The 27,908-nt window shown below is 41.7% G+C and overlaps 1 protein-coding gene across 8 annotated transcripts in view; it reads left to right on the plus strand.

The window, feature by feature from the left end:
• Dysc (whirlin protein dyschronic) overlaps positions 1–27,908 on the plus strand; it is a 145,445-nt gene that overhangs the window by 51,715 nt on the left and 65,822 nt on the right. For 6 of the 8 annotated variants that reach the window (XM_076792023.1, XM_076792021.1, XM_076792016.1 and 3 more), the window contains exon 4: positions 8,195–8,343. In XM_076792023.1, the coding sequence (XP_076648138.1) occupies positions 8,195–8,343 (149 nt within the window). The remainder of the gene's footprint in view (positions 1–8,194; positions 8,344–27,908) is intronic. The other 2 variants (XM_076792019.1, XM_076792024.1) reach the window with 1 other exon arrangement.

Raw genomic sequence — 27,908 nt, forward strand, 5'->3', positions numbered from 1 at the left:
TCCACCATCATGTTAAAATTCAATTATTAAGAAATGTCGTGGAAGTGAAAGGTTTGAGTCAGTAAATATTGTGTGATTTAGGAAGCCTGTAGTTACACTCATCCACAGAACACCAAAGTATAGTGTATTGCTTCGGTGCGTATTGATTGAAAAAGTTGAAAGCCCTCGTTATAATTTCAATGAAGCTCGGAACTCGGAACAAAATGGAGCGCAATCGACTGAACTTATGGTATAACTCTTTCATCGCAGTTACGGTAAACATGTGCCCTGATCGATTTATCCCGGAAAATGGGGAAAACGCGACCATGAGTCACGATAAACCGCGACCGAAGCGATTAATATGCGACTGGTTGAACTAGTTACTCAAAAGATTTTTGGAACGAATATATAGTTTAATGCAAGAAGTTTCGATGCAAAAAAGAAATTCGGTTTGTCTCCGGATCCTGTGGATTATGAGAAGGTATAGCAACAACGTCCACATATTTGCTCCGCGAGATTACTGTCTGAGCCACAGAAGATTCAAGATGGAGACCAAGGAAAAATTGGCCCATTTTACGAGGACCGTTCTAGCCACAGTTTTCCATACCGTTCGAATTTCGTGGTCGTTCCAATCTCGCCGTGGTTTTCGAGTATTCTCCTATACGTTCATACACACGTACACGTACATACACACAGACACGCACACTGAGTAACGATCGATGTCGCATGAAAGTGTTATGCGCAGATCGGCCGGGCTTGGGACTAGAGGGCGGCGAAGAGCTCGAGAGAAAGGAAATAAGTGTCAAGACTTGGCAAATTTTTCTGTCACTGCAAACTGTTGCAATTTCATCTCTTTTCGACATACAAAATTATTCGGACATCGGTGAAGATAAAGATAATTTTAGTCTGTTCAGTTTGTTGATTTTTTTTTTTTCAAATTGCTTCAGCTTCTTCTACTTTCTTTCACGTCGCAGTATTCCAATTTTCACGAGGATTGAAAACTCCTCTCATCGAAAATAAATTCAAATAATTCAGTTAGGAATTGAATTATTTATTCTTGGACGAATTTACTTCAGCTGCTTCTGCTTTGACTCGAGTCGGGGACTGCAATTTTCACGAAGCAGGAAAATCATTTTCCTCGAAAGTAAGTCCACATTAAAAATGATGCTCAACGTCTCTTCGTCTCAAAGAAAATTCGATTCAGTTCCTTCTGCTTCGACTTAAGAATTGGAATTTTTGCAGTACCTGAAGATCATTATCATCAAAGAAATAATCGTGCGAATTCTCAGTCACTCGGCGCAAAGCAGATTCCACTGCGATTTTCATGAACTCTTCAAAGAAAATGATTTTGGCTCACCCCGCAATGTCGCAATTCTCGCGAAGCCTAAAAATGATGTTCGTCAAAAACAAAATGGATATCCGAAGTCTCTCGTCCGAAAAAATCCGCGAACCCAAACAACAGCATTGCAATGCTCATAAAGCAAAAATGATCTGCGACGCAAATGTAACTAGTTCGCGGAGTCCCTCGTTCGGAACAAAAGTTACTTCAGCTTCATTTGCTCCCATTTAAGTTGCAATGCCGCAGTTGCCGACGTAGTCTGGAGTATTCATGGAGTTTGGAAAATATTCCCATCGATCGGCGAGCAACATTCTCGCGGGCGAGTTTTTCCGAGCTTTTAAACATTTTTCCGAGGAGGAAGAGGAGCGGAGGGGGAAGGGGGTAATCGGAAATTCTTTTTTCCCGGCGGCGTTAGCCCGAGAACGATAAATCGAGTCGCCTGGAACTGCGTTCGACTGCTCGTTAAAAGTAGGAACAGGTGGCCGGGCTGACCTCGCGGCTGATTCCCCTCGGAGATCAGAATGCTGGCTCGATTGTCGTCCCGGTTTCGATACGTTCGATCCGCTCGTTCCCTGCGAAACGAGTCGACGATTTCTCCGGCGAACGAGACCAGCCGCGGCCCTGTTTCTTTGCTCTTTTTTTTTTTTGGTATCGCCTTTTTGGTTCTTTTGCCCGGGACGAGTGCGCGTGATAAGGACAGATTAGCCTCGAAACGTCGCCGGAATTCCCTCCGACTCGATGCTCTCCGCGGCCATCGGAGCCGCTTGATCTTCAGATACCGGAGAATCGTCTTGCAATTCACCCAGAATGCAAATTTCATTCGACAACGAACCGGCGAAAATTAAACTGCGACGACGGAACTGCAGGCACGGCGATTTTCCAACTACCAGGCTGTTCGGAAAGTAATTTCGTCTTTTACTTTTTTCAAAGGAAAACGAAGGACGACTTTTCATTATTTAGAGTGAGTTTTATTCGGCAATGCAGTGACCATTTTGCTTTGCGATCTTTTTCCATAAAATATTAGGAGAAATTAAATTTTTGGCGAGTTTAAACGAGAGAGTTCTCATTTTTCTGCATTTAAGAATTCCGTTGATTTATTACTACTATTTTATTGAAATTGTAAGGCTAGTAAGTACTACTTTTAGTACCAATTTTAGCGAGTTTTGCAACTTAACTCGGAATGCGAATTTCCCTGGACGCTACACTGGGAAGAATTAAATTGCCTCGAAGAAAGTGGAGATGTGAAAATTGTGCAATTATTTATCCGTTTGTTTGACGAGAGACGTGGATACATTGCAAAAGATTCGATTTATTTGGAGGATATTGGAAGGAAAATGTACAGGGGAATCCATTAGGGAATAAAAATTGCAACATCATCTCTCAACTTCGCGTTATTGGAAAGGTTAACAAAAGTTTCCCCCGGTAATTATTTTTCTTCCGCTAGGACCAGTGTAAATGTTATCTTTTGATTAAATGACGCTCTGTCCATTACTCTGCACTGCGGTAGAAATTTTTCTTAACACCGAATAGGCAACTATATGCTATGGTTATTTTTAAAAAAATAACAGCTTCAGCAGAATGTTCTCTTTTTCATTTTTCGTTCCAATCTATTACTCTCCTAGGTTGTAAGGATTCTAATATCCTTCGATGGATTACATGGTACGTACATATATCCTTCCGTCGAAGATTTCCTTCTGTAATATCGGTTTTGTTTCAAAGGATCTCTCTCCGCGATGGCAATATCTTCACGGAGATATCTTGGTAAATGGAAAAATTGCGAGGATTCCACGGGAATGTTGAAACAAAAAAGAAAAGGAAAATTAAAATAAAAAAAGAAAGATCCTTTCTCTGGGAGTTTCGCTCTGCCGACGATTTATCGTCAGGATCTCGCAATTATGGGAACCGAGAATTCCTCTAGGCTTAGCACGCCGGCATTTCGTTGCATGACAATGTATGATGCATATGCGCATAGTTTATGAATTTATAGAAGAATTACACACACGAACACAACGCCTCTCTATGTATGCGTACACGTAATTTGCATTACATCCCGAGCTGGAGGCAAGTCGTCAAGTATAAACGCGTTCAACCGAGCCCGTTTAAGGCGGCCATATTGAAATCGATCGGAAAATCTATCAGCGCGGGACACCCGAAATTAAAAAGTTTCAATCGCGAGGGAAATATTACAGCAATGCATATCCGCGAAATTCGTGGTGCAGAATTTTTGGAATGTCTTCTATATTCGTTAGAAACACAGCTACATACACACGTCTCCATATTTTTGAAACATTTTAATTTTCCACTTGCTTATGGCAGTGTAATGCGTTATAGTGCTACATTTGTCTCGTGGAAAAATCTTTTGTACGTCTTGTCATTTAGTGTTTAACACGCGGTTTATTTTTTATATCTCATATTTGAATGGGAGGAAGATTGAAAGATAAACTAAGTAAAGAAAAATGATAAGAAAGTGTGACAACACGAATCCAGAAAATAGTAATTAATTATTATTTGTATCTCTTCTCTGCAAAAAGAAACTTTGCCACTAGCCACGAATCGAAAAGCGCAAAATATGTTCTGGGAAAAGTGTCTTAAAAATCAATTCTGAATTAATCGAACGAACTTAATAATTTTTCAAGTCATCCAGTGAGTGAAGATAAAAGAGAACAACATCGTTAAGAATTGTTACTTCACTTTGACACATCAGAGAAAAATAATAAACAAAGTATTGTGGGTATAACGAGAGCATAGAGAAGAAAATGGATTAAAGGAAGCCGGTAACGATGAAGAGCGTGGAAGAAAGAAACGATTAATGGGAAGACAATCCAAATAGATTAGTCGCACGTGAGAGCGCCGGGAGATCGAAAATCGAGGGGTAAAATCGTGGAGGGAATCCAGTTTGCTCCCCGAGGGGGTGGTGGGGAGGGGTAGAAATCAGTTCTTAAATGGGCTCGGTGCACGGAGGACTTTTATTAACCCCGTGGCGATGACACAAGTTCGGCGACAAGACCTCGCGTAACGAGCCGATTGTTCACCTTATCTCTTTTATCAGCCGGATTAATCCGTGCTTCGCAATCGGCCCTGTCGCCGGGGGAGGGAGATCAATTACAGGACTCCCGGGGGTCGAACAGACGATCCCCCCTCCACCTCCCCATCCCCCATCCCTCCTGTTCACCCCGTTCGTTTCTCCTCGTCCACCTTGTCCGAGCGTGAAATTCTTTCTGTTCTTGTTGCGCCCGAACGGTTTATTGATTGCATCCGGCGCGCGGCTCGTGTAGATGCGCCTGTACGCGGCATTCCGTGCCGGGGACAAATATCTGCCGGATTAAGTATTCATGGTGGCCCGTGCTTTGCAAGTATAATACCCCTTGTCCTTTTCCCCCTCCCCCTACTCTGTCCCTCGCGATATTTTATCTCTTGGGAGTCGGTTTCGGGGGTGGCTTCGACGGCGGACGCGATTTGGGCAGTCCGCGATGAGAAATGACGCGGATCCGATCGAGAAAAATCTGTCCTACTTTTGTCTTCGAGATTTCGCAATGCACTCGATCGCCTTTTCATCCGGGAAGATGGAATTGGTAGCTGCAAAGCCAGGGATGCACTTGTTTCGAGAAGAATTCCGCACGGACTCGACAGAACGCTGCAAGGATTTATGATATTAATTCAAGGGTACTTGCGATTTCATTGGTACCATTTTTATATTTTTACCAAGCTGTTGGATACCTTCTGAAAAATCAACTGGGTTCTCACGATTATTGTACTTCGAAGTCGAGTCGCCATCCGCCGTCTGGCCAAACCTTGCCGCTATTCCGACGTGTTTTTCCTTTCCGCCGCGTAAATTCGCAACGTCAAATTGGCGAAATTTTATTACGGACGGTCTTATGGCGTGTATTTTTGCCCCCGGCATATAATTTGCATATCCCAGCACGAGACGCGCAGCATAAATCGGATCACGAACGATTGATGGCGTATAATACGCGTGGGAATTCGGCGGCCATTGAAAACGGGATCTACGTTTATGGAATCCGTATTTTCGATTTATTACGAGCGATTCCAATGCTATATATTCGAATTGATCTTTAGACGCTGTTTATACCTGAATAGTGGCCAGTAAATATCCAAGCAAATAAAAAGAATATCTAGGATTAATTTAAAAAAGGAACACAATTATTGGAAGTTTTATATCTTTCCGTGATAGGACGTTAAATATGAGTCTCCATGCGACAAAGGAAATGATTCGCGACGGGACAATTTGTCACGTCGGCGAATGAATTATCCGAAACGCTCGTACCAGGTGGACGTCCGCGGTTTTTCGCAGTCGGAACGAGTTCCGCAAGAGTTTCCGATTTAATTGCTCCCACCTGGAAATTAATTCGACCCGGTGTTCATCTAATTAATGTCGCGCGGATGTTCACTCGCAGACAAACTCATTAATCGACGCGCGGTAAACGTCAAACACTGCGGCGAATATTCTGCTGCAGTCTACAACGGCCCATGCACATCGTTTCGCAATGTTTTTTTCTGCGGAAATTGTTGTTCCCCACAAATGTTTTGAACACGTTGCAAAACACTATTTTGTAGCAATAAAAAATATTGAACAACTCTAAGATTAATTGAGAATCGAATACGAACGACTTTCAATGTGCATTAAAAATATGCATGATTGTTAGAAATCATAGTGGACGTAATAGAAAGGAGATCAATGTGCCGGAGAAGCTGAAAATAATTTTTTCCATCATTATTTTTAGAAGTCCGAAACTGCTGACACCATCGCAGCCGATGACGCAGCGGTGGCGTCACACGGAAGTCGATCGATAATTGCCAGTAATTCAGGCGAATATTTTTTTTTATTTTTTTCTGTCATTCAAAGCTAACAATTTCACTCGAATTGACAGCTAAATTAATTTTATAAATCCTTGACAATAACGACACTTAAATTAAAAAAGAGGGAACGAAGTACACCAGTTGTACCGTTCCGCTCTCGTGAGCAGAATATCTTTGTGTATAAAAATTTATTATAAACGTCTGTACACGAATTCAGGTCTTCGAAAACTCACAGGAGCGGAAAATTGTGTATCCGGTGAAAAAAATGCCGATTTTCCGAGCGATTTGAAGGAAATCGAGCGTATTCGAACGATAAAAAAGTTCAAGCTCCAAGTTCGCGGGTTTTTCCCGGGCCGATTAAGCTGTGACCGGGTCACTCGCGGGAGCGCGATGCAAATTGTGCGATTTTATCGGCTGTGTTTCCGCAGGAAAAAAAAATAGGTAGAAAGAAGGAGAGAAAGTAAGAGAGAGAGAGAGAGAGAGAGAGAGAGAGAGAGAGTGAGAGAGTGAGAGAAAGAAAGTCAGAGGTCCGTTGCATGCATCCCGCGAGACACACGAAAACACGCACCGGCACAGGATCCCAATCTCTGTTCGAACAATACTTTCACTTGTATGCATCCGCATTCTTTTTTCTATCCGTTCTTCTTCTTCTTCTTCTTCTTCATTACTTTGTTCTGTTCACGATTTTCTCTCTCGTTTTGTTTTTATTTCTCTCTCTTCGTTCGTTCTCCTATTATTTTTTTATTTGTTTTCTCCGTTACGGAACACACGATGATTTTCTGTCCATGGCGCCCGACATGTCGAACGATGACGCCTGAGCGGCGCCGATGAAAATGGGAGCTTCGTCGTCACGTTTCACGACCGAGCCACCTTCGTGCATTCTGATGGCCGCCGAGTTCGGATTTATGGAATCCCGAAGGCGACTCGTGCCGCGAATTCGACTTCTCGAATTTCACTGCTTCGAAATCGCTAGAAAATAATTACCGAACGGTCTTCGATAGCTGTTTTATATTTCAATTTGTTATTTTATTCAGACAGCTTCGGAATCTTGCGATACCGATCTCTGATACTCTGTTCTTTTCATTCACATATCGGTCGTGGCTTCGAAGAACCACGAAGAATTTCCCGTGAAAGCGTTTCTAACAGAAACTGTAAAATAAAAAATTCAACCAACTGGTGGTGGTGAGCTCAGAGTTACATTCGTCAGTTTTCAAAGTTTTAATTAAATTTTGCTTTTAATTCGTGAAAATTAAAGCAGGAGGTTCAACGGATTAAGCGATTATGCTCAGTCAGAAAGCTGAAAAAGTGTTTTTCCGGAATTTTTTCCTCGAAAACTGTGCGACTTCATTCAACGGGGATCTTACTATTTAGAATGGCACATTTTAATGAGTACCTCATAATTTTTCAATTTAAAATTACTTATCCACTGCCAAGTTGCGGATCGTTCAAAAGACTCGTCTAGAATGCTGTGGTAACGTTGCTGCTGTGCACCGGTTCATCTGAAATTAAAAATTCAATAAAATATACATACTATGGTGTATTATTCTGTGTGTAATCGGAGGATTCTTTTTATTTTACTGACTAAAAAAATTCGAAAAATGGTAACTTTGCTTTGGCAAGTTTACTATCTTGTCTGGAACCACATAATACAGTGTATTAATCTAGCTCTAGAAGGAGCTCTGTCATGTTAGCCATAATTATGCAACTGACGAGTGCTTTTAAATAAAAAAAAATTACCAGACACTCCCTAAAATGAATCCTCTGAAATTTAAAGACAATCATTGTGTAAAGTCGTACACGTTTTGAGTGAAAAGCTCCCGATAAATTACCTTATTTTGGACTTCCGATCGAACACAATGTCTTAAGGGCTCCCGATTTAAACGTCGCGCGCTCGGGTGCTAGCGTAAGCGATGCCCGAAGCAATGGGCGAAATTGGAAGGGCATTTAAGAAACAGGCTATCAGTGACAGACACACCGAGGAGTGGCGCCCTGGATAGAAGGTTTTAGTCAGCACTGGTCGCGGACCAGTCGCCAGGCAGCTTCCGGCCTGATGGAAAGTCTGTGAATTGTTCTCAGGGGTGGGTGTCTACATTTCGAGGGTGGAGGAGGGTTCGGTGGCTGAGCGGGCTGGACTCAGGCCAGGAGACACCATCTTGGAGGTGAACGGCACACCCTTCCGGTCGGTAACCCACGAGGAGGCCCTCACAGTGAGTTTTAACTTTCATTTTCAACAACCCGCGGACACACTTCGCGTACTTTAAACCAACCCTCCCGCTCCCGTCCATATTTCTGGCAACCGCGCCCGCGAAGATCGACGATAATGCCCAAATTCCGCCAGTCTGTTTACTTATTTCCCTTTTACTTGGACCGGCGTCAAACCACCACTACGTCTTCCTGTCTGCTGCGTCATCCCGGCTATAAATTCCCGGGTGTTTCTCATAAAAATCATTTATCTTTCACGACGTCCGCTAATAATCGTGCAATGCACTCCTGCGGAGGACAGTGCGATTTTTAATTTATTTTTGTAGCTTGATAGTTAATTCTTGAATTTTATTTTCCTCAGCTGCTGTATGAACATTAGATCGAGCAGCTTAACGAACTTTTGAGACGTTCAGGATTGATTTTCATTCCGCAGAATTTTTAAACCTGTGACCTTGAGTGACCTTGAACAATCACTTTGAGTGACCATCATCAACGGTGTAGCAGAAAAGACCTACAATCTACAACTGTTTGAAGAGGCACAAATCGTTGAAATGATCGAAGGTGACCTTCGAATGAAAGCATGTTGGTGCTTTGAGAAATGTGTTGGTTACCGCAATTTGCCCTAATTTTTGATCGGTCGAATGTAGCACGGTGCTGGAAGTAACGTACGGTGTCAGAGTGGAAGTGTCGGTGCATCGTAGATCTTCGGAAGGCTAGCAATTTTCCCGGTCGAGTTGGGAGGACCAATGGCAGTGACCTTGAGCCAGAAGTCGACTTCGAGGATTCTCTTCTAGTTGGAGTAGCTAATATCGAGTCGCGTAACTCAAGGTCGTTGCTATAAACTCCTGCAATCTCAAGATCACAGATAATCGACCCTGCTGATCTTGGGTTCGTCCCTGCGCTCTTCCATCAACCACTTCAGCATGTAAAAACAATCGAATGAAGTGGAGAGATTGCCTAAAAATAAGCATACTGACGCTGGCAAACACTGACAAGACTCCGTTCGCATTTCTTGTCGATTCAGTGCAGTTTAGGATAGGGATCCAATTATTAAGGGGTACCACCTACTGTGCCTATATTAATTGTACTTATTTTTAAAGCATAATGAATATTAAAAAAGATATATATGACATATTAACTGATATTAATGAAAAAATGTAATATCTCTGTTTTAATATGCATTATTCTTTAGAAATAAGTATAATTAATATAGGCGCGGTAATTGGTACCCCCAAAGTACCCTTGGTCCCTTATATTTAGATGCACAAAACAAATGAAAGTGTAGACATCCTCTGTTTATTTTCTAAATATTTTACCAAACCTATAATATTATGTCAGACGAGAGATCAAACCAAAATAAAACCTTTATGCCATTCCATGTACATTAAGAAAATGTACAAAAGTTCTGAATAAAATCTTTGAGTGACCGTTGGCACGAGGCAGAGTATTGACGTAGCAATAAGAATAACAATACGATCGAAGTAATCGGACAACGTATTCGGGCGTGCCCCTAGCAGAAGGGTGAACAGAGGTTATTAATCACTGGAAGGAAGGTACCCAAGCATTCCTCGCATCGCATTCGTCATGTCGAAACTCGGCCCTCGGAGCGTCCTATCGAGCCGTTCGATTTTGGAACGTTTCCCCAAACACGGGAGCCTGGCTACGTGCCTAATCGCAATTAAAAATCGCCGTTTAAATTATCCTAGTCGGGATGGCAATTGCCGTCCGATCGATCCGAGTCGTCCCGTATTTATGAGTGACCTTAGAAGTTAGAGAAACCCCATCGATTGCGGATACCGGCTCGGCCGAGGCTCTCAAGTAAATTACAGGGGGTGGGGGTGCACGATTCCCCCCTTCGATTGCTGTTATCTGCCGAGCGTATCGGGTCACTCACTGAGTCAAGTGGTTCCTCCTTGTCTCTCGCTCCTATCCTTACTATCAAAAATAATATTTCCTATTCCTCAAATAGCCCTCAAGACTTCACCCTCGAACATCGACAGATCTCGAATTTCAAGACTTTTCATATTTTCCTATTCTTTCATTTTGACAATACTCGATCGTCTTCTGCCCGTTATTTAGTGGTTATAACGTACGTAATAATGCAATAATTATGAACTGTCTGGCAGACTTTCTATAGTCGCTGCAGAAGTTTCAATGACTAATAGGGGTTGGTGCTCCCCTTTCTTGGCCTTATTTTGGGGTGCACTTTCAGAATTTTTTCCTGACGAACTAAGTAACGCAGCCTTATGAAACTTTGCAGGGTTATTTATATACGTTTGAGCTATATTCGTGAATTTTTGTATCCCGCTATCGCTAATATTGCAGCAGTTCTCCTCCGAAGAAGTATGAAATAAATTCAGGTCTATAACTGGTCAGAAAATCAAAATTAAGAATTTTTGAAAACAATTTTCTCGTAGTATTAACAATTTTTAATGAAGTTCTGAACCCTGGAAATTCGGTGAAAAAGATTTGTTTCTTCAAATTGTGTCTATCTCATCTGTCATAATTAATACATAGTTTCCTTCGCAGTTGCTACGATTGAAACATCTTTAGCATTAATAGTAGAAAATTTTGTAGCCGAAAAAGCAAATGGATATTTATCGTATACGTACTTCCATGCTTCCAGATTGATAACAAACGATTGAAATTTTATTTCGACTTGAAAAATATGACTGGCACACTCACAGTTGGTAGATTCTTTAGGTTAAAGAAGTATTAAGGAATTTTAATGCTTTGACTCACATCAAACACTGGTCGTTTACATTTTCTATTTTCCGGCTGTGTTTAATTAAAGGGGCCGAACGAGGGCTACATATTTCTGGATGGTTAGTGAAAGAAAAAAATGGCGCTTTGAGGCTCTCTGGCAGTTTGCGTCGTTTAAAATCGATTTCCATTGATGTCACAGGACGCTTTCCACGACCCTTTGATCTCTTTTCAGAATTATTCGGTAGACTGTCGCCCGTCCTTCGGATTCATTTCTGTGTCACTAGGCTATTTTTTTTTTAAATGTTCCGAAACGTTTAATTTGCAACTGCAGTCCGAACTACAAATAACAAAATTCGTGATTTCGTACGAATTAAGAGTTGAAACGACATTAAGGAAGAAAATGATTTGAGGATTTCAAACAGTATCGAGGCACAGAATGAGTCCAGTATTTGCCGGTATATTAATTCTCCGGATTTCTTTCCCCTTGTTTCGGGGACTTGTGTGTGTCTCCGTTTTCGCTGAGATCATCTGTTTGTCGAGATCCCAGCTGAGGAGGCATTTGGCAGGATTCACCGCCGTATTTAATTTAACTTCTAAGCAGCTCGTAGAGATTATGGAAAATTGCAGGTGTACAGAACTCGCTTATAGTGAAAGTTTCAACGACGTTATCGTTGTTCACGAGGGCAGTTTGTCTCGCCAATTTTCTCGGAATCTCTGTTGGAGACACGTAGCCCTCTCGGGGAAACAAACGTCTGCGGAAATGAAGAAAACTCGACGACAGCAATTGTGCTGGATGTTTCGCTCGAAAGAAATTGATGCGAATATACCTTGCCATTTTATCGGACAACGAAATTATACACTGAGCTCTTCTTAACAAAAACTCTGCAATTCTTTCATACTCTTTTGAAAGGGGATGACAATTCTCGTCGACACATTGACTACTCTTCCTTTACTTTAATCTTACAAACCATGTCGACGCGGGTGCTAAAGATATTTAGGGGCATTAAAAATTCAATCTCTAATTGTTTAAATTCTCTACTGTTTTTAAATAGTTTTTTAAGATCACTTTTAATCGTAAATCATAGTTTTACTACGTGGGTGCTAACGACATTTAGGGGCATTAAAAATTCACAATCTCTAATTATTTAAATTCTCTTTTGTTCTCAATTTAATTTTTGAGGTCCTTAAATGGCGAGTGCTACACTTGGGAATACTCTAAATCTCCAGCAATTTCAAAATTCAGGTTGTAATTTTATTTCCAGAAATTTTTAGGAGCTGCAAATTTACCACTCCTTGATTTCAATTCTTAGAAAACTTCCTCAATATCCTAATGACTTTAATGATGTTAAAATTCAAGGTTTGCAAGCATTTAATCCTTAACAAAAAAGAACAATTTCTGTCTGCCTACGCATATTTCCAGGGGTTACAAACTTACAACATGTGGAATCCACTTTTCACACTTCTCCGGCAACTTTTCGACACCATCGACAGTCGAAATTCTTGCCTCGAAGTCTCGAATTCCTAAGCGAGCCGAACAATTTTCTCTCGCCCCGGGCGTACCGTAGAGTCCAAAAATTGACAACCTCTTCCATATTTCTCGCATCAACCCTCCAGGTCGGAACGTCGAAATTCCCGTTCCCAATATCGAGTTTCCCGGGAGCAAAAGTTTGATGCAGAATTGCCTCGGTTTAGTTAAGAAAACGCGTCGAGGCTGATGGTCCGAGTTGATGGAGGGTTGGAAAATTTCGCAATGTGGAGATGCAAAGAGGGGGATGCGAGAGGGGGTGAAAAAATTGGAGAAAAGCTAGGAGGGACTATCGACTGGCCGGGATGGAAAGGAGCGTCGCTCGGAGCCACGCCACAAGTAATCTCTGGTGTAAACGCTTCTGATGGGTATCTCTGGATCCGGTGGCTCGTCATACTCTCACAGTGGCTCCGGCAGCTTCTAGACAAAAGCCCGTCGACAATGGGCCATCAGAGTATCGGGCTGGCTCGGTGAAGAGGCACGTAGCTGCGCGAAAACTACCTCGGAAACTTCGCATGTTCCGACGGCTTTTTTTTTTTTATTGGTGGGACCCACTTCGGCGACGGTTTCGGCACTTTCAGCGAATTAGAAATATTTTTCGCCCGATCCAACCCTGCGCCGACGCGTTTCGATCGTCCCCACAATGCTGGAGTATTGCAAACGGTTCTACGTTGACTGAACGATCGAGAACGCCTCTGCTTCGTTGTTTCCGATTCTGTGTGGACCAGATGTTAAATTTTTCAGCTTGATTTTTGGAGAATATGAAGGTACGGACGCCGCCATTTTATTGCAGGGTTGTAAAAAAGAATTATACTCTTTAGAATATTTTGAACACAGGCTGCTTTACCGAAAACTGTAAAAGAATACGTGTTTCCTCTTCAACGATCGGTACAGAACTAAAGGCAAAACAAATTATTTCAAAATAATTGATTACTTATGGGTACCCCTAATATTAGGCCTTGGTACGAATTTGAAAATAAAGAGGCCATTCGAGATTACAAATTTTTCTTCTTCCTTGGTTTCTTCGATCGCACATGGACACATTGTTCAATTTTAGACTTTTGGAAAGTATGTTAGGTGTTGGGACAAGTTTCAAATATATTTCGTGTTTATTTTGAACAAGCGATATTAGCAGTTAAATATTGTTTGCCGTCGAGTTCCTCCGAAGGTCTAACGCGATAAGGGCGTGGAGTGCCGTTGAAATCGTGGAGCATCGTCGGCGCAATATCTCTAGAAGCAACGTCGAGCCCGATGTGTGTTGTGCCACCGATTGATATTGCTCCCAGTTGTCTGTGAGAATTCACTCGAACACATCGGCTGTCCCTTTTCTCGCCGTCCCGGAAGTTACCGTATCTCTGGGAAACTCGGAGAAATTCAATCTCGAGAGATTGCGTTCGAAGAATCCTCACGGCCTTGAAAGTTGTTCCACGTTTCGCCGAAGTGGACACGTAAGGGAGCCAGTCGAGCAGGATAAACAAGATTGGCGACGCGGAAAAATGAAAAAGTGAAACCTTCAAGTGCTTCGTCTCTCCAGGATCCTGGGACCAAGAAAAATGGCATCTTTTGCTACCATTTCGAGCCACGTCGCCATTCATCCTTGCGTGCGTTTCTTACACAAATTCTCAGATAAAATAATAGTCCTTAGAATAATTACCGTTAGTCTTAAACCAGAGGTTACCAGACGGTTGAGAAGTGGCCATTTTAGATTTTTACCATTATGGATATTTTAGAGAGACTTCAGTGGTAAACTAGTGGAACAATTTTTGATGTACAAATTATAGGAAAAAGTATGGTATACAGTGTAATGGGACATACTACAAACAAGGCAATGTTAGGGTTTAATCCTTTTTAAACAATTTTGTTAATTTATAGATGGCATTTTTCTGTTTGTATATCAGTGTTATGGTCCAGTGGTGAGGTGTATACAGATTGTTGGTTACTCGCCATTGAATTGACCTATTGATAGGATAGTTTATAGTTTATAGTTTATAGTTTCAAGAACAAGTAGATTTTCTATAGCAAAAGTAGATCCAGGATGTAGAATAAAATTCATCTATATTACTACTTGCAATAGAATTTTCAGTAAATTACATTTCACTCGTCTCCATCCACAATCATCCCAGCGCAAAATGCGTAATTGCACATTCCGATGACGACTTTCATCCCAAAATGGCTACGATCTGAATAGAACTCGGCCGTTGAAAAACTCTGAAAACTCGTGAATCATTTTACACGGATGTCGCGTGCGGCAGAACCGGTTGAATCGTTTCCACTGATTCAATTCGTCATTAAGAATTATTGGAGTATAAAATGGCCGCGCGATTCAGGCCGTCCCGATTCTGAAGCCGCGGAGATTGAAGGTGTCTTTCCTTTTTGCTGTTTCTCTTTTTTTGTTATCGGCGCAATCGATCCGGAAAATCGCGATGAAAGGAGAAATATGAAAAGAACATGTACAACCAGCTGAGATTTGTTAATTAACGAGTGGATCAGCCTTGACCCGAATGTCCCCCGGAAATTGGAGGAGCCGCGGCGTTTCGTTCTCTGAGCGATCGCGATGAGTCAAACGGTTGACCCGGTTCGACGATCCACGGATTAAGTTTCCGGTTCAGCCCCGGCTACGCTACAGGATAACAGTGTCACCTACTCGTTACCATGAACGAAACGAAGTTCTGTTGATTCAAGGTCCTTTTATTCGGTTCCGACTTTCGGCCCCGGCGAGTCGCCTGTTCGCTCTTCGCTCAACGTCTGCGCCGCCGAGGCGAACAAACACGACGCGCACGAAAATTGTTCGATTCGACGAACTACAGCGAAACTGAATTAGCCGGAACTTGAATATGAATCTGCCCGTTTCAACTCCAACCGGGTAGACCAAAATTTATTTCGCGAGCAAGATCAGCCCGAATGTTTAAGCTGCAGGCTGGAATTGAAATTTTAGAACGCTGAATGTTTTAACAAGACCGAATTTACTGGCTCGAATTGGTACCACTTCGATGCGATTCTTCGATCGCTTTGATCGAAATTTCAATTTATATTCCAGCATTCGCGTTCGATTTCTTGACAATTTCAATTCGATGTTTTCGCACGAATTTAAATTTCAATCACCGTATTCTTCGGTTCTTTTAATTCGATTTCGAATGCGCCAAGTGAATCTTTTCTTTTTTGCTTTAAACGGATTTTTAGTACACGATGATTGGAACTGAATTGCAGCGCAATTAAACTCGGAAGTAAACGTTTGCACCTGCATTTGGTTCTGTTTAACGCGTTGATTATAACTGGCAACGGAAATGAATTTTCGTGTCGCATTTGCAGTCTAGCAATGCTTATAATAATCTTGATGATAAAGTCTTCGAAACTACACCGTCCACAAAAAAGGCTTTACCGCCATGTTACAATCTCCTTAATACTGAATAACTTTTTCCAATAAAGTCTTCTTTTATCTTCAAAAACAATGGAGACATTTAAGTGCCAAATTTTATCGAGCCACCCTGCATTTTGGGCTGGAAGACTTGCAAACTGAAGTGAAATAAAATGTAACAGTGGTTACATAAATCACCCAAGTAGTTTTCCACGACAGAATAACCAACCGCGACGAACGACACACGGAAAAGCTATTGTAGAACGTCGCGTTCCTTAAATTTACCACTGCGCTAATGAATTCAGTAGAACAACTTGCCATAAATCAGACGAACTTTTCGCGCGACCCTCCCGATCCGTATTTCCGCGTGTGTATGCGTACGGTTCCTTTGTACGTGTCCTGTGTGGGTGTATGCGTGTTTGGTTTGCACACAGGGATTCTTGCTTGCACGTCTACGAGCCATTACGAAATAACGAGCTGCCGGCACCGTTACACTTTACGACAACCGTGCAATTTAATCTGCCAGTTCGTCCAAACGTTTATGCCCGATCGATGTCAGACGAGACGCAGACTCGTGCCGGATGTCGGTCTCTGGGAAACCGCGTTCTAGCATGGGGAGAAAGAAGAGAAAGAAGAGGAAGAAGAGGAAGAAGACCCGGCATGCCACCGATGCGCTCACGTTCAGATATCCCGCGACTTTCCTCGAGAATTTCTTAAGCGTCCGTTATCGAACGCTGCACTGTTCAAATAAATACAATTGGCTCGGCACGTTTCCACCCCTCGAGCCATAAAGTAGCACGAACCTACATTCCCGACGATGCACGCGAATTTTAGGATCGCGAATTAGCCCACAGAAAAATTCTACGAAATTGAATTAACCTCCACGCCGAAAGAAATATTGAAAAGCTACGATTATTTAAAAAATTATTAGACTGAGTGTGAAGACTTGAATTACATTTTTTCGTTATTCAATATCTGGATAAACCAACGATCTTCAATCAAAACAGCTCGTTTTAAGTGCGTTGGAGACACAGTAGAAAAATCGACCACTGGTCAGACACTTATAGAAGGCCCTCCAAAATGAAATATTTTAACTTGTACTACTAACTTTTCACGTGTTTTCCATTATTGCCAGTTTTAATTTATTTATACAATAATTCAAGACTGTGGGTGTATTGTTCTGAATTTATTAAAGTGATTAAAGGAACAACTAATCTCCGCAGGAGATTGTCTGCATTTACACAAACAATTTTTATCTCCTCTAAAAATGCACAATTCACTAACAGCACAATAGAGAAATTCATATAAAAATCCGCCATCTAATGACTATAATCCAACAACTGACTTTCCACAGCAGAAAACAAAGCACTTAATTTTCCACCAGACAGAAAAATCAGCAGATTTCTCCCAAGGAAAATAAATAGCCTCCATTCCCCAGGCATTTTGCAAATTTCCATCTGTATAGGGGAAAATCTCGAATTTCAGCATCCCCGTCTGAAATATTATCCCAGGCACCCACGCAACCCCTATAATTCCTTTCAACGGGGATAGGCTGCTCGTACCATTGGAGCGTCGCATGATAGTGAAACAAGAATGCGAACGACAACTGGGTACGCTCGGAAGCTGAGCAAAGTTTTCGTGTTCCCTGCACGTCGCCATTAGCCCCTCGTCCTCCCACGGTTCGATTTTTTTTTCCTCCCTCGGGCGCGGGCGTCTCTGTTTCGCCGCGGCGTCGCGGCGCCAGGCGTCCCGGCGTCCTCCGACGAGTCCCCCGTCATTTATTTTCTCTACATAATGCACGAAGCTGCCGCGGATGCTGCTTCACAGCCCCGGAAACGCGCTTTGCGAAGCTGCGAGAATTCAAACTTCTTTTGCTGTCCCTGTATGCACTCGAACTTGTTGTTCCACGTGAACATTGCACCAACTAACGTACAGTGAAAACATTAAATCGTGCGCGGCTTAATTAATTGTGACGTGAATATTTGAAGGTATCTTTTTGAAGGCACCTTTCATTATATCAAACAAAATATGAGCTGTCTAGAAATTTATTACAGTACAAATAAATTGTCTAGAGCGATAGATCTTTTTTTAATTTATTTAGGCTTGATTCGGTATCGTGGACAAATTTTTGTTGCATCATTAGACCGCAGATTTTATGCATCTATTACGAATAATTATTAAGATGGAAATTAAATTTTTACTTTGTTCCTGATTGTTGAATACAACATTCTTATTATGCAGAAAAATGCGCAGTCTATTCATGACCATTTTTAGGAGAATTTTGTAATTAATGTTCTTGCAAAAATGTTCAATTTATACATTCGTGGGAACCAATCAGTTGTTTTTAGTTTGGAAACACACTCTTGTTACTCCACGTGTTTGAAGTGCTAGGAGAAATATCAACCATTGATCGGACACTGGTAAAAGTCTCTCAAAAATTCAACGTTTTAATAACTCGTACTACTAGTTTCTCACATAATATCCGTGTGAAGTGAATTAGTCTGTTCTGTGGTAATATATTCAAGCATGATTCAATATCGTGAACAAAGCTTTGCTGCATTCAGTATTTAATGGTGTTCCATTACCATTTAATGATATCCTTAAGCTGATAAGAATCCTAAGAAAAAATTCAGAGCAAAAGATAAAAGGAAATCGTTAACTCCTTATTTACTGGGAGCCTTTTAATAGGTTCTTTAACGACTGTGCTGCATTTTAAAGAAGCTGATCATTTTCTTCCGGGTAGCAAACTCAAAAGAAATTATTAAACTGCGTAGCTTGAGATACCGAGGATCCTGAGGATCCTTCATTCACGAATAAAATTGCAATTACTCTTAAAAGAATTTTTAAATAACCTACAATTATTAGGCTTCGAATTCTAACAGACTATTAACATCGTTAATAAACAGTGTTGATATCTTACATATAGTATAATATTCTCGACTGAGTCTTCATTTGCCGTCGATTTTCAAGGATAATGAGAACGGTATAATAACGGTATAATTTATAACGGTATAATGCGCAGTCAAAATGTGCAGAAAATTCGAGTAGAAAGTCTGAGCGTGAATCGCGAACGGACAGGTCAATCAATGGCTGATGCATGCATTTCGAAGTTTGAGCAGTTCGAACTCCAAACAGTTCGATCAGTCTGAACTGTTTCATTAGTTCGAACTATTTCATTAGTTCTCACTACTGTGGAGAATTGTTCGAACCAGTGGGAGAACTCGAACTGTTCGAACTTCGAACCATTTCGAACTTCAGCTAGAGCACTATTACGAACACTAGCAGGCTGTGCCGAGTGCGCTTACTATAGTGAAAATACATACAGGCGGGGGACGACAGATCGATTCGAAATTGCTTGCCTCGCATCCCGTCCGGCTTGCTTCGAGAAAAAGACTGTTTGCCTTCGTTACTGTATCGGCCACCTTTTCTATTTTCCCTGCTAACCGGTTTCTTCTTGGATCCGTTGATCTCTCAGTCGATCATTCTCCTACTTTCGTTGAATGTTCACCCGTGATTTTTAACCCTTGGATCTTCCAGCAAATTCTCTTCTTAGATCCATAAGAATTGAAACGATGACTTTTAATTCTGAGTACAAGATTTCTACGACGGAAAGAAAATAATTGTGTTGCATAATCTTGCTTATCCATAATCTATCCTGTGTTCTATACATTTATACGTCACGTGAATGTTCAATGAAAAATTATTTAGCCCACGTTTCAATTGAATTCTATTCCTCTCGTTGTCGTGAGAGTTTCTGAAGATTTTGCTCAGTGTTGCAAAGAATTTCTCTCTTTTCAGAAATTCTTTTTTAAAAATTGAAATAATGGGAGAATTTAATTTGTAAGTAGAAAAAATGTAATATGCAAACAGTAAATGTAAGATGTGTTGATAATGTATAATATAAATTTGCACAGGGTACGAATGGATAATTCAAAATAATTTGGTGAAGATTTTCAGAAGAATTCCACGAGTACCGGAATTTCAAGGGAAAAATCACAGAAATCATGCTTCGGATAATTGACAGGGACGACGTGATCGTATCCGTGGCTCGTGCACTCGAATCCTGTCAATCGGTCTGAATACTTTTCCCTCTTAGGCTGGTCGTAATTAGGGCAGGCCGTCAATCAACGAAATGATTGACAGCCCTACATTTGGCATCGCGCTCTGCCGAAAATGAGGTCTCTGATTAATGCACTGCGGACTATTCTGTTATAACAATCGTCGTGTAGAACATGATCGAACACCACTTTTCCGAAAACCTGGAGAACAATATGGAACAGCAAGAGCAATCAACATATTTGAACGAACAGAAAAAATCATTAAAATCGATTGACGGATTAGCCCCTTGAAATTTAATCCTAGTCTAATAAAAACACATATAACTTTTCAAAATAAACGAGAGTTTATTCAAATGTTTGAACCCATAAATTAAATATCAAACGTGACTTTCAAACTGACTATCAAACGTGAATTTTTACAAAATGATTTCTCTTGTTAACGAACTATCCCAGAAGATAGCTCAGTTATCTAGGGTTAGCAGACCCAGCAGCCGGCTCCGAAACCGAATATATACAGAAACAACAGCGAACCGTGCATAATGCAACAAATGCATTATATCCAGCTGTCTGGCCCGCGGCTATGTTCCCTCGGATCCCTTAATAACGATAATTCCTCGTTACCCGTGTACTCCCGACAGAGTTACTCCAGCCCCGGAATGGCATCGGGAATCATAACTAAGACACGAGGGGTTGTGTGTGTCTCCAGCCTCGCAACATGGCGACTACGAAATCTCGCACCGTGGCACAGGCCGCCGGAACTCGCTTTAATAGCCATGAAGTTATGAGTAACTCTGCTGGTAAACTGTCCCCCTTAAATTACCGAAACGATCCAACGAACCAGAATTTTCTCCCGGGGCGGGCGCGACCGCCTCACGGCCATAAATTCCCGCCGTTCATCCCCTGTTGCAGGGAATACTTGACCCAGAAAAGTCGCGACGAGAATTCGCGAATGTGATCGAACCCTTATCCGCGAGCTAAATACCGATTGTCATGGAAATGCGCGGGTTCGCCCCTTCACCCCGACCCTTGGGACGTTCGCGAACTATACGGGGCGCGCTGCGAGCGCAAAACCACCCCTAACTTGGGAATGCAAATTGAACGGTTTTATACTTTGATCCTGCATTTTTCAGGTGATTCTAGCCAATTTTAGAGCAGTCGCATAAATAGCAAATCGTCAGCCTTCGAGAGCACAGTGTTCGAAAAATTAGATACTTTTCTAGGCACTGAGTGTCACAGTCTTTTTATTTAAAAATTGAAAATGATGTCTAGACTTATCGGAATAGTACCGGAATTAAAAAGAATAGAAATATTAGTTAATTTGGTAATTGCAGATTTAATAATTGAAATGTGATAGTCCAGCTTCTAGTGTGCCATTTTTCAACCCCTATCGGCTGAGCAATTTTTCACATTCCCGATTCTTAAGTGTTAATATATAATTAAGGTAAATAGTAAAATGTTTTATTTGTGATTGAAGGAATGTGTATGTTGAGAGTGGTTTCGCAGATTTGCGACGTCCTGTGCGAAGGGGTTGGACGTTATTACGCTTCCTTTTCAAGTCCCAACCCTTTCCTGTTGCCCTTTTCCCCGCGTCGATTGGCATTCGCGGAAAACTCGTGAACAGAAGAAATGTATTGCTGCGTTTTATTATCTCCGATGTTTAGGGGGCACTTAACCTAGAATCACGACACGAGATCGCGAAATGGCCGCCGCCAGATATCGGTTACGATCACGAAATATCCCCATATACACACGGGGTGGTTGCGGTATCTAGGCCAGGCCATGGTTTCTCAACCCTTCGGTACATTAAGCCATTTGGCAGCATAACTCTTGGTTCTAATGCAGCAGGAATATAAGAAGCATGAGACAGAGATAAGGTCCATCTGAGAATCCTTTGAGAAGAATCTGAAAAAGTAATGTGGATCTCTTGTATTATTTTTCATCATTCCTTCACGCGTCAATTCGCTATTACCAAATATCCTAACAAGATTTATATTTCACTACAATATGTTGTCACAGAGGTAGAGAATTTTTACACAAAAACATATACATATTTTTTTATATATTTTCTTTTTATATACACATTTTTACACAAAAATACATTTCAGACGAAATATTTTTCTCGATTTTGTTGAAATTATTAGGGCTAACTTAAAACAAGACATTAGAACAATTTAAAAACCTATTCATCATTCTTCAGAGATACTGTAATAAAAATTGCGTGTAAGTAAATTTAGGTTCGACATTTTTCGTAAGGTCAGTCACTTTTTGTGCGGCGTAGATTGAGCGATAAAGAAGCGCAACAGAAGCGGTAGTTAGTTGTGCCGGTGTTTTACGAGAGAAACTGGGAAATTTTGGTCCCGTCGCGATGGTCCGGAAAATCAAGCGACCTTAATCAAGAAAACTATGTTACTGCTCGTTAACCGGTGTCATGGAGAACGTGCGTCGGTGAAAAGCTCTTGATCACTCCGCCTTTTCCCCTGGAAACGTCAAAATTTTCACCACCGCGTGCTCCACAAAGTGAATTCACCTCGGTCTAGAAATTGCGAATTCATAAAATGGTGGGATTCGTATTATTTTTCTGCGAAATATTAATGCTTGGAAATTACAAATTACAATTTTAGCAGCACTGTAAACAACATTACTCATTAGTTAAAACACATGTTCCCGTATAGGTACTCTGTTTAACTTTTGTAGCTTAAAATTAACAATTTTTATTCCACATTTGGTCACCTTGGAAGGTGCAACGAACAAAATTGACACCGTATTGTTTCGCACGTGGATGTTTGCACGCAGTTTAATCCTGGGCTTTCCTCACGGGCGTGTCTCCCGTTCATATTATATATTCATTCTCGTCGGGATTCCTGACTCGCGAATGAAAAGAGCTCCCCGATCCGTGAGCTTTAATGGAGCGATAAAGTAACACTTTCCGATCCCAATGGCGCGGCTAACTCGATTCCATCAGAACACGGACTTACGAGCTTCCGGGGGTGATGTGAAAAAGTCAATTTCATCGCTAAACTCACTTTTCTATGAACCAGCCGGGAAATTCATGCTGCTATCTCGATCGCACGTCCGATCTTCTTTATCCGTCCTTCTCGTTCGCTTGTGCTTAAAATTTTTCAAAAATAGTCTGCTACACAGTGCCGGAAATATTTGTTGCATCGCGCAAATCCGTTTCCCGATAGCGTGCACGATTTTCCGAACCGTTCGAATAAATATCCGAATAAATATTTTACTTGTAAATAATACTGGCAGTTTTTTTTTTAATTTTCTGTCGATTCATATGATACTTATAAACGTCTGTTAAATGTGCCGGGGATCTTTAAATTAGTAAAAATATCGGAATTTATATGTCGAGTTAAAAATTAACGAATCTCAATCTAATTCCAATGTTGATTAGGGACGGTTATCGTGGTGAATCACGGCAAGAGTGATAGTCCCCGGTTATCTGGTGATGTTCGGAACGTGTCCCGGTGTGTTCACGGGTGGTTCTCGAGGAATCGAATCGAATCGAAGCTGTCCTCGGGACTGGTCCGAAAATACGTGCACGATAGGACAGCCCCGTGGGAGCGGCGTGTGACGTCGCCGAACGGAAATAGTCCTGGCCAGGACACGATAACGAGTTTCGACCGAGTTGGCTCGCGGCTTCACGCGCCCTTCGGCCTCATGAATTATTTATGTAATTGGCCCCCAACCGGAAGACAAACGGCGGACAAGAACTCGCCGAGCATACAATACACAGGACGCGGAAAGTCGACTGTTTCTCAATGGTCTCGCCCGTGTCGTAATTTACACTGCTGCTTTGGGGTAGGTCCGTGTCCTCTACCCTGCAACCCTCGCTGCGACCTTGAACGCTCAGGTGAAGAGGGAACGGTCACTAAGTGATATATCTGCAAGGTGTGCCTTCGGGAGAGTTTCGTTTGTCTGATTTTTCTTGCGGTAAAAATGAGATAAATGTACTGTGAGTGGTCGTTAATATTACAAGTGTCGTCTTCAATTTTATAGATTGTAGAAAATCAGCGAAATTATTTTTCTTCAATTTTCTTCATCTTCAGAAATGTACAAGGGAGTTTTTACTGTTCATACGATTTACTGAAGACGATTTACGATTTACTTTTGCGTAATCATACTTGTGTATCTGGTTTTATAAGCAATAATGGAGAGATTCCTTTCGTCGATCAGAAAGTTGCACAAGCGCATAAAGTAGAAACGCTATTACTCTTTGTTGATGCACGTTTCTTCTATCGATCATTTAGAATGTTGAAGTATTACAAGTGTTAAGACACCATGTACGCCACATAAAGAATTTAGTACTGGCTTGAAAGAGTTTTATAGACGGCTTTAACACCACCATAAAGTTTTCAGGCGCCTCACCTTTTCACTTCATCTTCAGTTATATTAAGTGGATCTCGGATACCTGTGTATTTATAGCAGGTTGAACTGTTCGTGGCGCTCTGAAATAGATTTTGCACTGAGATTTCGTGCAACTTTTATATTGTCTCCAACGTACTCCCCTCCTCGTTATAAACTTAACATATAACCTGATGCAACGGCAAAGAAGTTCCAATATACTGTGATCCTGAAACAAAATCTATTATACATTTCTGGAAGAATTGAGTAGGTATATGAATCATGGAAGTATAATAAAAATGAAGAAACATAAGAGAATTAAAGAGTACACATAAACACAGATGTAAACATTTAAAGAATTTGAATATTCTGCTGTATTATTTTCAGCTGATCAGAATTATTTAAAATAGAAATAAATGTATTTCCTTAGCTTCAAAATAATGCATATAACTTATTAGAATTATTAAAGAAAGAAACAAATTTTTATTCGGTCCCAGTGACCTGCAATCGAAGCAGACAATTTTTATGTTTCATAAGGCTCCGGCAGTATGATAACAAAAATACAAAATTCTGTTCATATAAAAAGAAAAGAACTGATTGAAGAAATAATAATGACTTCTCTGTAATTCCAACCCCGAAGATTCCGACTTCAAGTCTGACAGGAACTGTATTAAACAGATCCAATGAAGGGAGATAAGAGTTTCCAAGGAAACTCTCAGAGTTTAGAAGGAAAACTCTCCGCAACAGTTTGAACGAAGGTGTAATTATGTAACGGAGTAGCTGTGTTGAAAAAATCGTCGATTAAGCGAGGAACGCTGACTTGGCCGGTTAATTTTCCGCCGGCGAGAGACCTCGAACGGTGGAAGCAATTGTCAAGGGAGAGAGACAGTTATGAATCCAGCGGCGCGGGAGAGGGATGTTGCTTTATTCTGCAGTTTCGACCGTAATCCGTGACAGATTCCCATCTGCGGCAAGGGGGCAGAGCACAAACGATTGCTTAACTGCGGGAACAGAGAGAGAGAGAGAGAGAGAGAGAGAGAGAGAGAGAGAGAGAGAGAGAGAGAAGAGATAGAGAGAGAGAATGAGAGAGGAGAGAATCTGTTTCACAAGGAATATTGTCCTGCCAGGACATCTCGCGCAGGACCGCGTTATTATCGCGGTCGTTCTCCTCGTGCAACGATGCGGATGCAAAACGGGAGCGTCTCGCGTGCCCGCCGACGATTAAAAAGTCGCCGAGATGCTTATCCGTAATAAACCCGGCGCAAGTTCATCCGAAACCGTACGTTTCCCAGCCAATTACCTTCCTGCTAAGTGTACACTGTTCCCATGCGCTCGAACGACCCTCCTTTTTCGTCCCTTCGATTGCAACTACGCGTTCAGCCTGACTCAGCGGTCCAAAGTGGACCGTGGATGTCCACGCGAAACAAAAATTGATTTCTTCTCTTAATCCGATCTATCGGTAATATTAAATTCTTCTGTCTTTGCACAAATACATAAAATCCCCGTAGTCATAAGTAGAACAGTGGACAAAATCATGTACAACAGTCCTCGGGAGACATTCCTGAAATAATCCAAAGACCCGTGCAACGATTGGCTCAACTCTCTCGGACATCCAATTATCCTCGTCAAGCCAGAAGCTAATTCCGGTCGATTAGAAATTTTTTCGCGGTCCTCCGGGGGCAGAATTCAATTTATTAGCCGCGATTCTCCGAGCGCTCGCATACTCGTCGGTTCGAGTGCACTCCGGGAGCAGAAGATCGACTCGATCCTCTTTCCCGAGGTCGCCGGAGCGGCCAGAGGTTGTTCCCGGACACAACGAATTCCCGCAGTTTTGTCTGGCGAAGAAAAAAATTCCTGGTGCGGATCCCGAAGAATCTCCTCTCGCGGACGCAGGGACGGTTCGCACTGGATATGACAAAAATTGCATCTTCGTCCGGCCAGAACCGTGGCATTCTAAGGACGTGGATCCGGGCTGGGTCAAGGATAGGCAGGATGTGACGTCACGGCCCGCCAGGAGATCGATATCCTAGCTACCGTGGCGGCGTCACCGCGAAACGCACTGTCTGCTCCTTGTTGACTTTCCACGTGCCAATTTTCGTCGAGCGTGCGCTGCTACAGTTTATACACGCTCGGCAATCTATTCCTTGGCCAGGGAACAGGTGCTCTGCGATCTACATGTTGATCTTTCGACGTACCGTGTTGTCGCAATTACACCTCTCGCGTCTTCGCGCCGCTCTTGATGACGCTTATCGAGCGACGGGCTCGAATGGAGATTTATGCTCTGCTCGAACAATATGTTCAAATTAATAATTCTGCTAACCATGCTCAAATCGAATTAAACAGTTTATTTTGGAAATTCTGTTTGGTTAGGGTGCTGTTTTATGTTTAGATTGCTGATTTTATGGCGGAAATGAGTACCATCGAATGTGAAAGAATTTGGAAAGTCTGTTGTGGTATTTGCGACTCGATAAAATTATTAATTTAGCCCTTTGCGCTCGACTGTCCCCTCTGTGGCGCCACTAAAAGTTACTATATACTATGATCCAAAAGAATTCCTACATTACTGAATGTCTTTGTGTTTAATAAATTGCTGAATGTTCAAGTGAAGGACGAGTATGTACACTTGATTTTGTGGAGGGAAAAAATGGAAAATAATAGTTAAATTTAGTAATAGCTAGTGTTGAGATTTTGGCTAATTTCTCGAAGGATCATCCTTCCAGTCAGCGTGTCGATTTCAGCTCCTTTGAATTTGCCAATACCATCGAACCATTACGAGAGGTAATGATAGTTAAATTTAGTAATAGTTAGTGATAAGATTTAGGCTAATTTCTCGAAGGACTAACTCTCAATTTGGTCCAGTCAGCGTGTTGATTATGAATTTCCTACTACTGTCGAATCACAATGGATAGAAGGGTTAATAGAAAAATGTAACAGTGGTTGGGCATGAAATTTCGGCTAATTTCGTGAAGGATAATGGAGCGGCGTGCTCGCTGGCTCGTTCGAGGAATAATACAGAAATCGTTTGTTCCTCGTTGACCTCACACGCGCCGATTGTCCCCTGTGTCACTTGCCAAGGCTGCCTCGGAGGAAACCCTTCACGGACAATGATTTCTTTCAGTTTGCTGAGGCACGACATGTATAAGCGATCTATTCTGAGGTCGACCACGAGAAATCGTTCCCCCAGTGATACATATCATGGATTCTTTTGCATAAGAGGACCGTTCTAAATCTTGAATGACGTACAAAGAGACAGCCTTATCGACTCGACGCTCTGATAATACGCTTTTTTACCCGTTTTGCATTGGCACGGTTGAACGTTCGATGGACAGCTTGATTCCCTTCTTAATTCGACCGATTTTGGCAAGCGTATCACCGAATCCACGTTCGTAAATGTTTTCTCGTTTTTTCTGCAATCTCTTGTTCGCATTATGACGAATTAATAATATATAATGCAGTAATGGACTTTAATATGGTGGAATATTACCAAATACGATATTCAATTTAATTTAATAACTTATGACCTGCTTTTAATTTTCGTCACTTTTCGCTTCAATTTCTAATTGAGATTTTTTATAT

The sequence above is a fragment of the Halictus rubicundus genome, chromosome 8 (genome assembly GCF_050948215.1).
Source record: "Halictus rubicundus isolate RS-2024b chromosome 8, iyHalRubi1_principal, whole genome shotgun sequence".
NCBI classification, from domain to species: domain Eukaryota; kingdom Metazoa; phylum Arthropoda; class Insecta; order Hymenoptera; family Halictidae; genus Halictus; species Halictus rubicundus.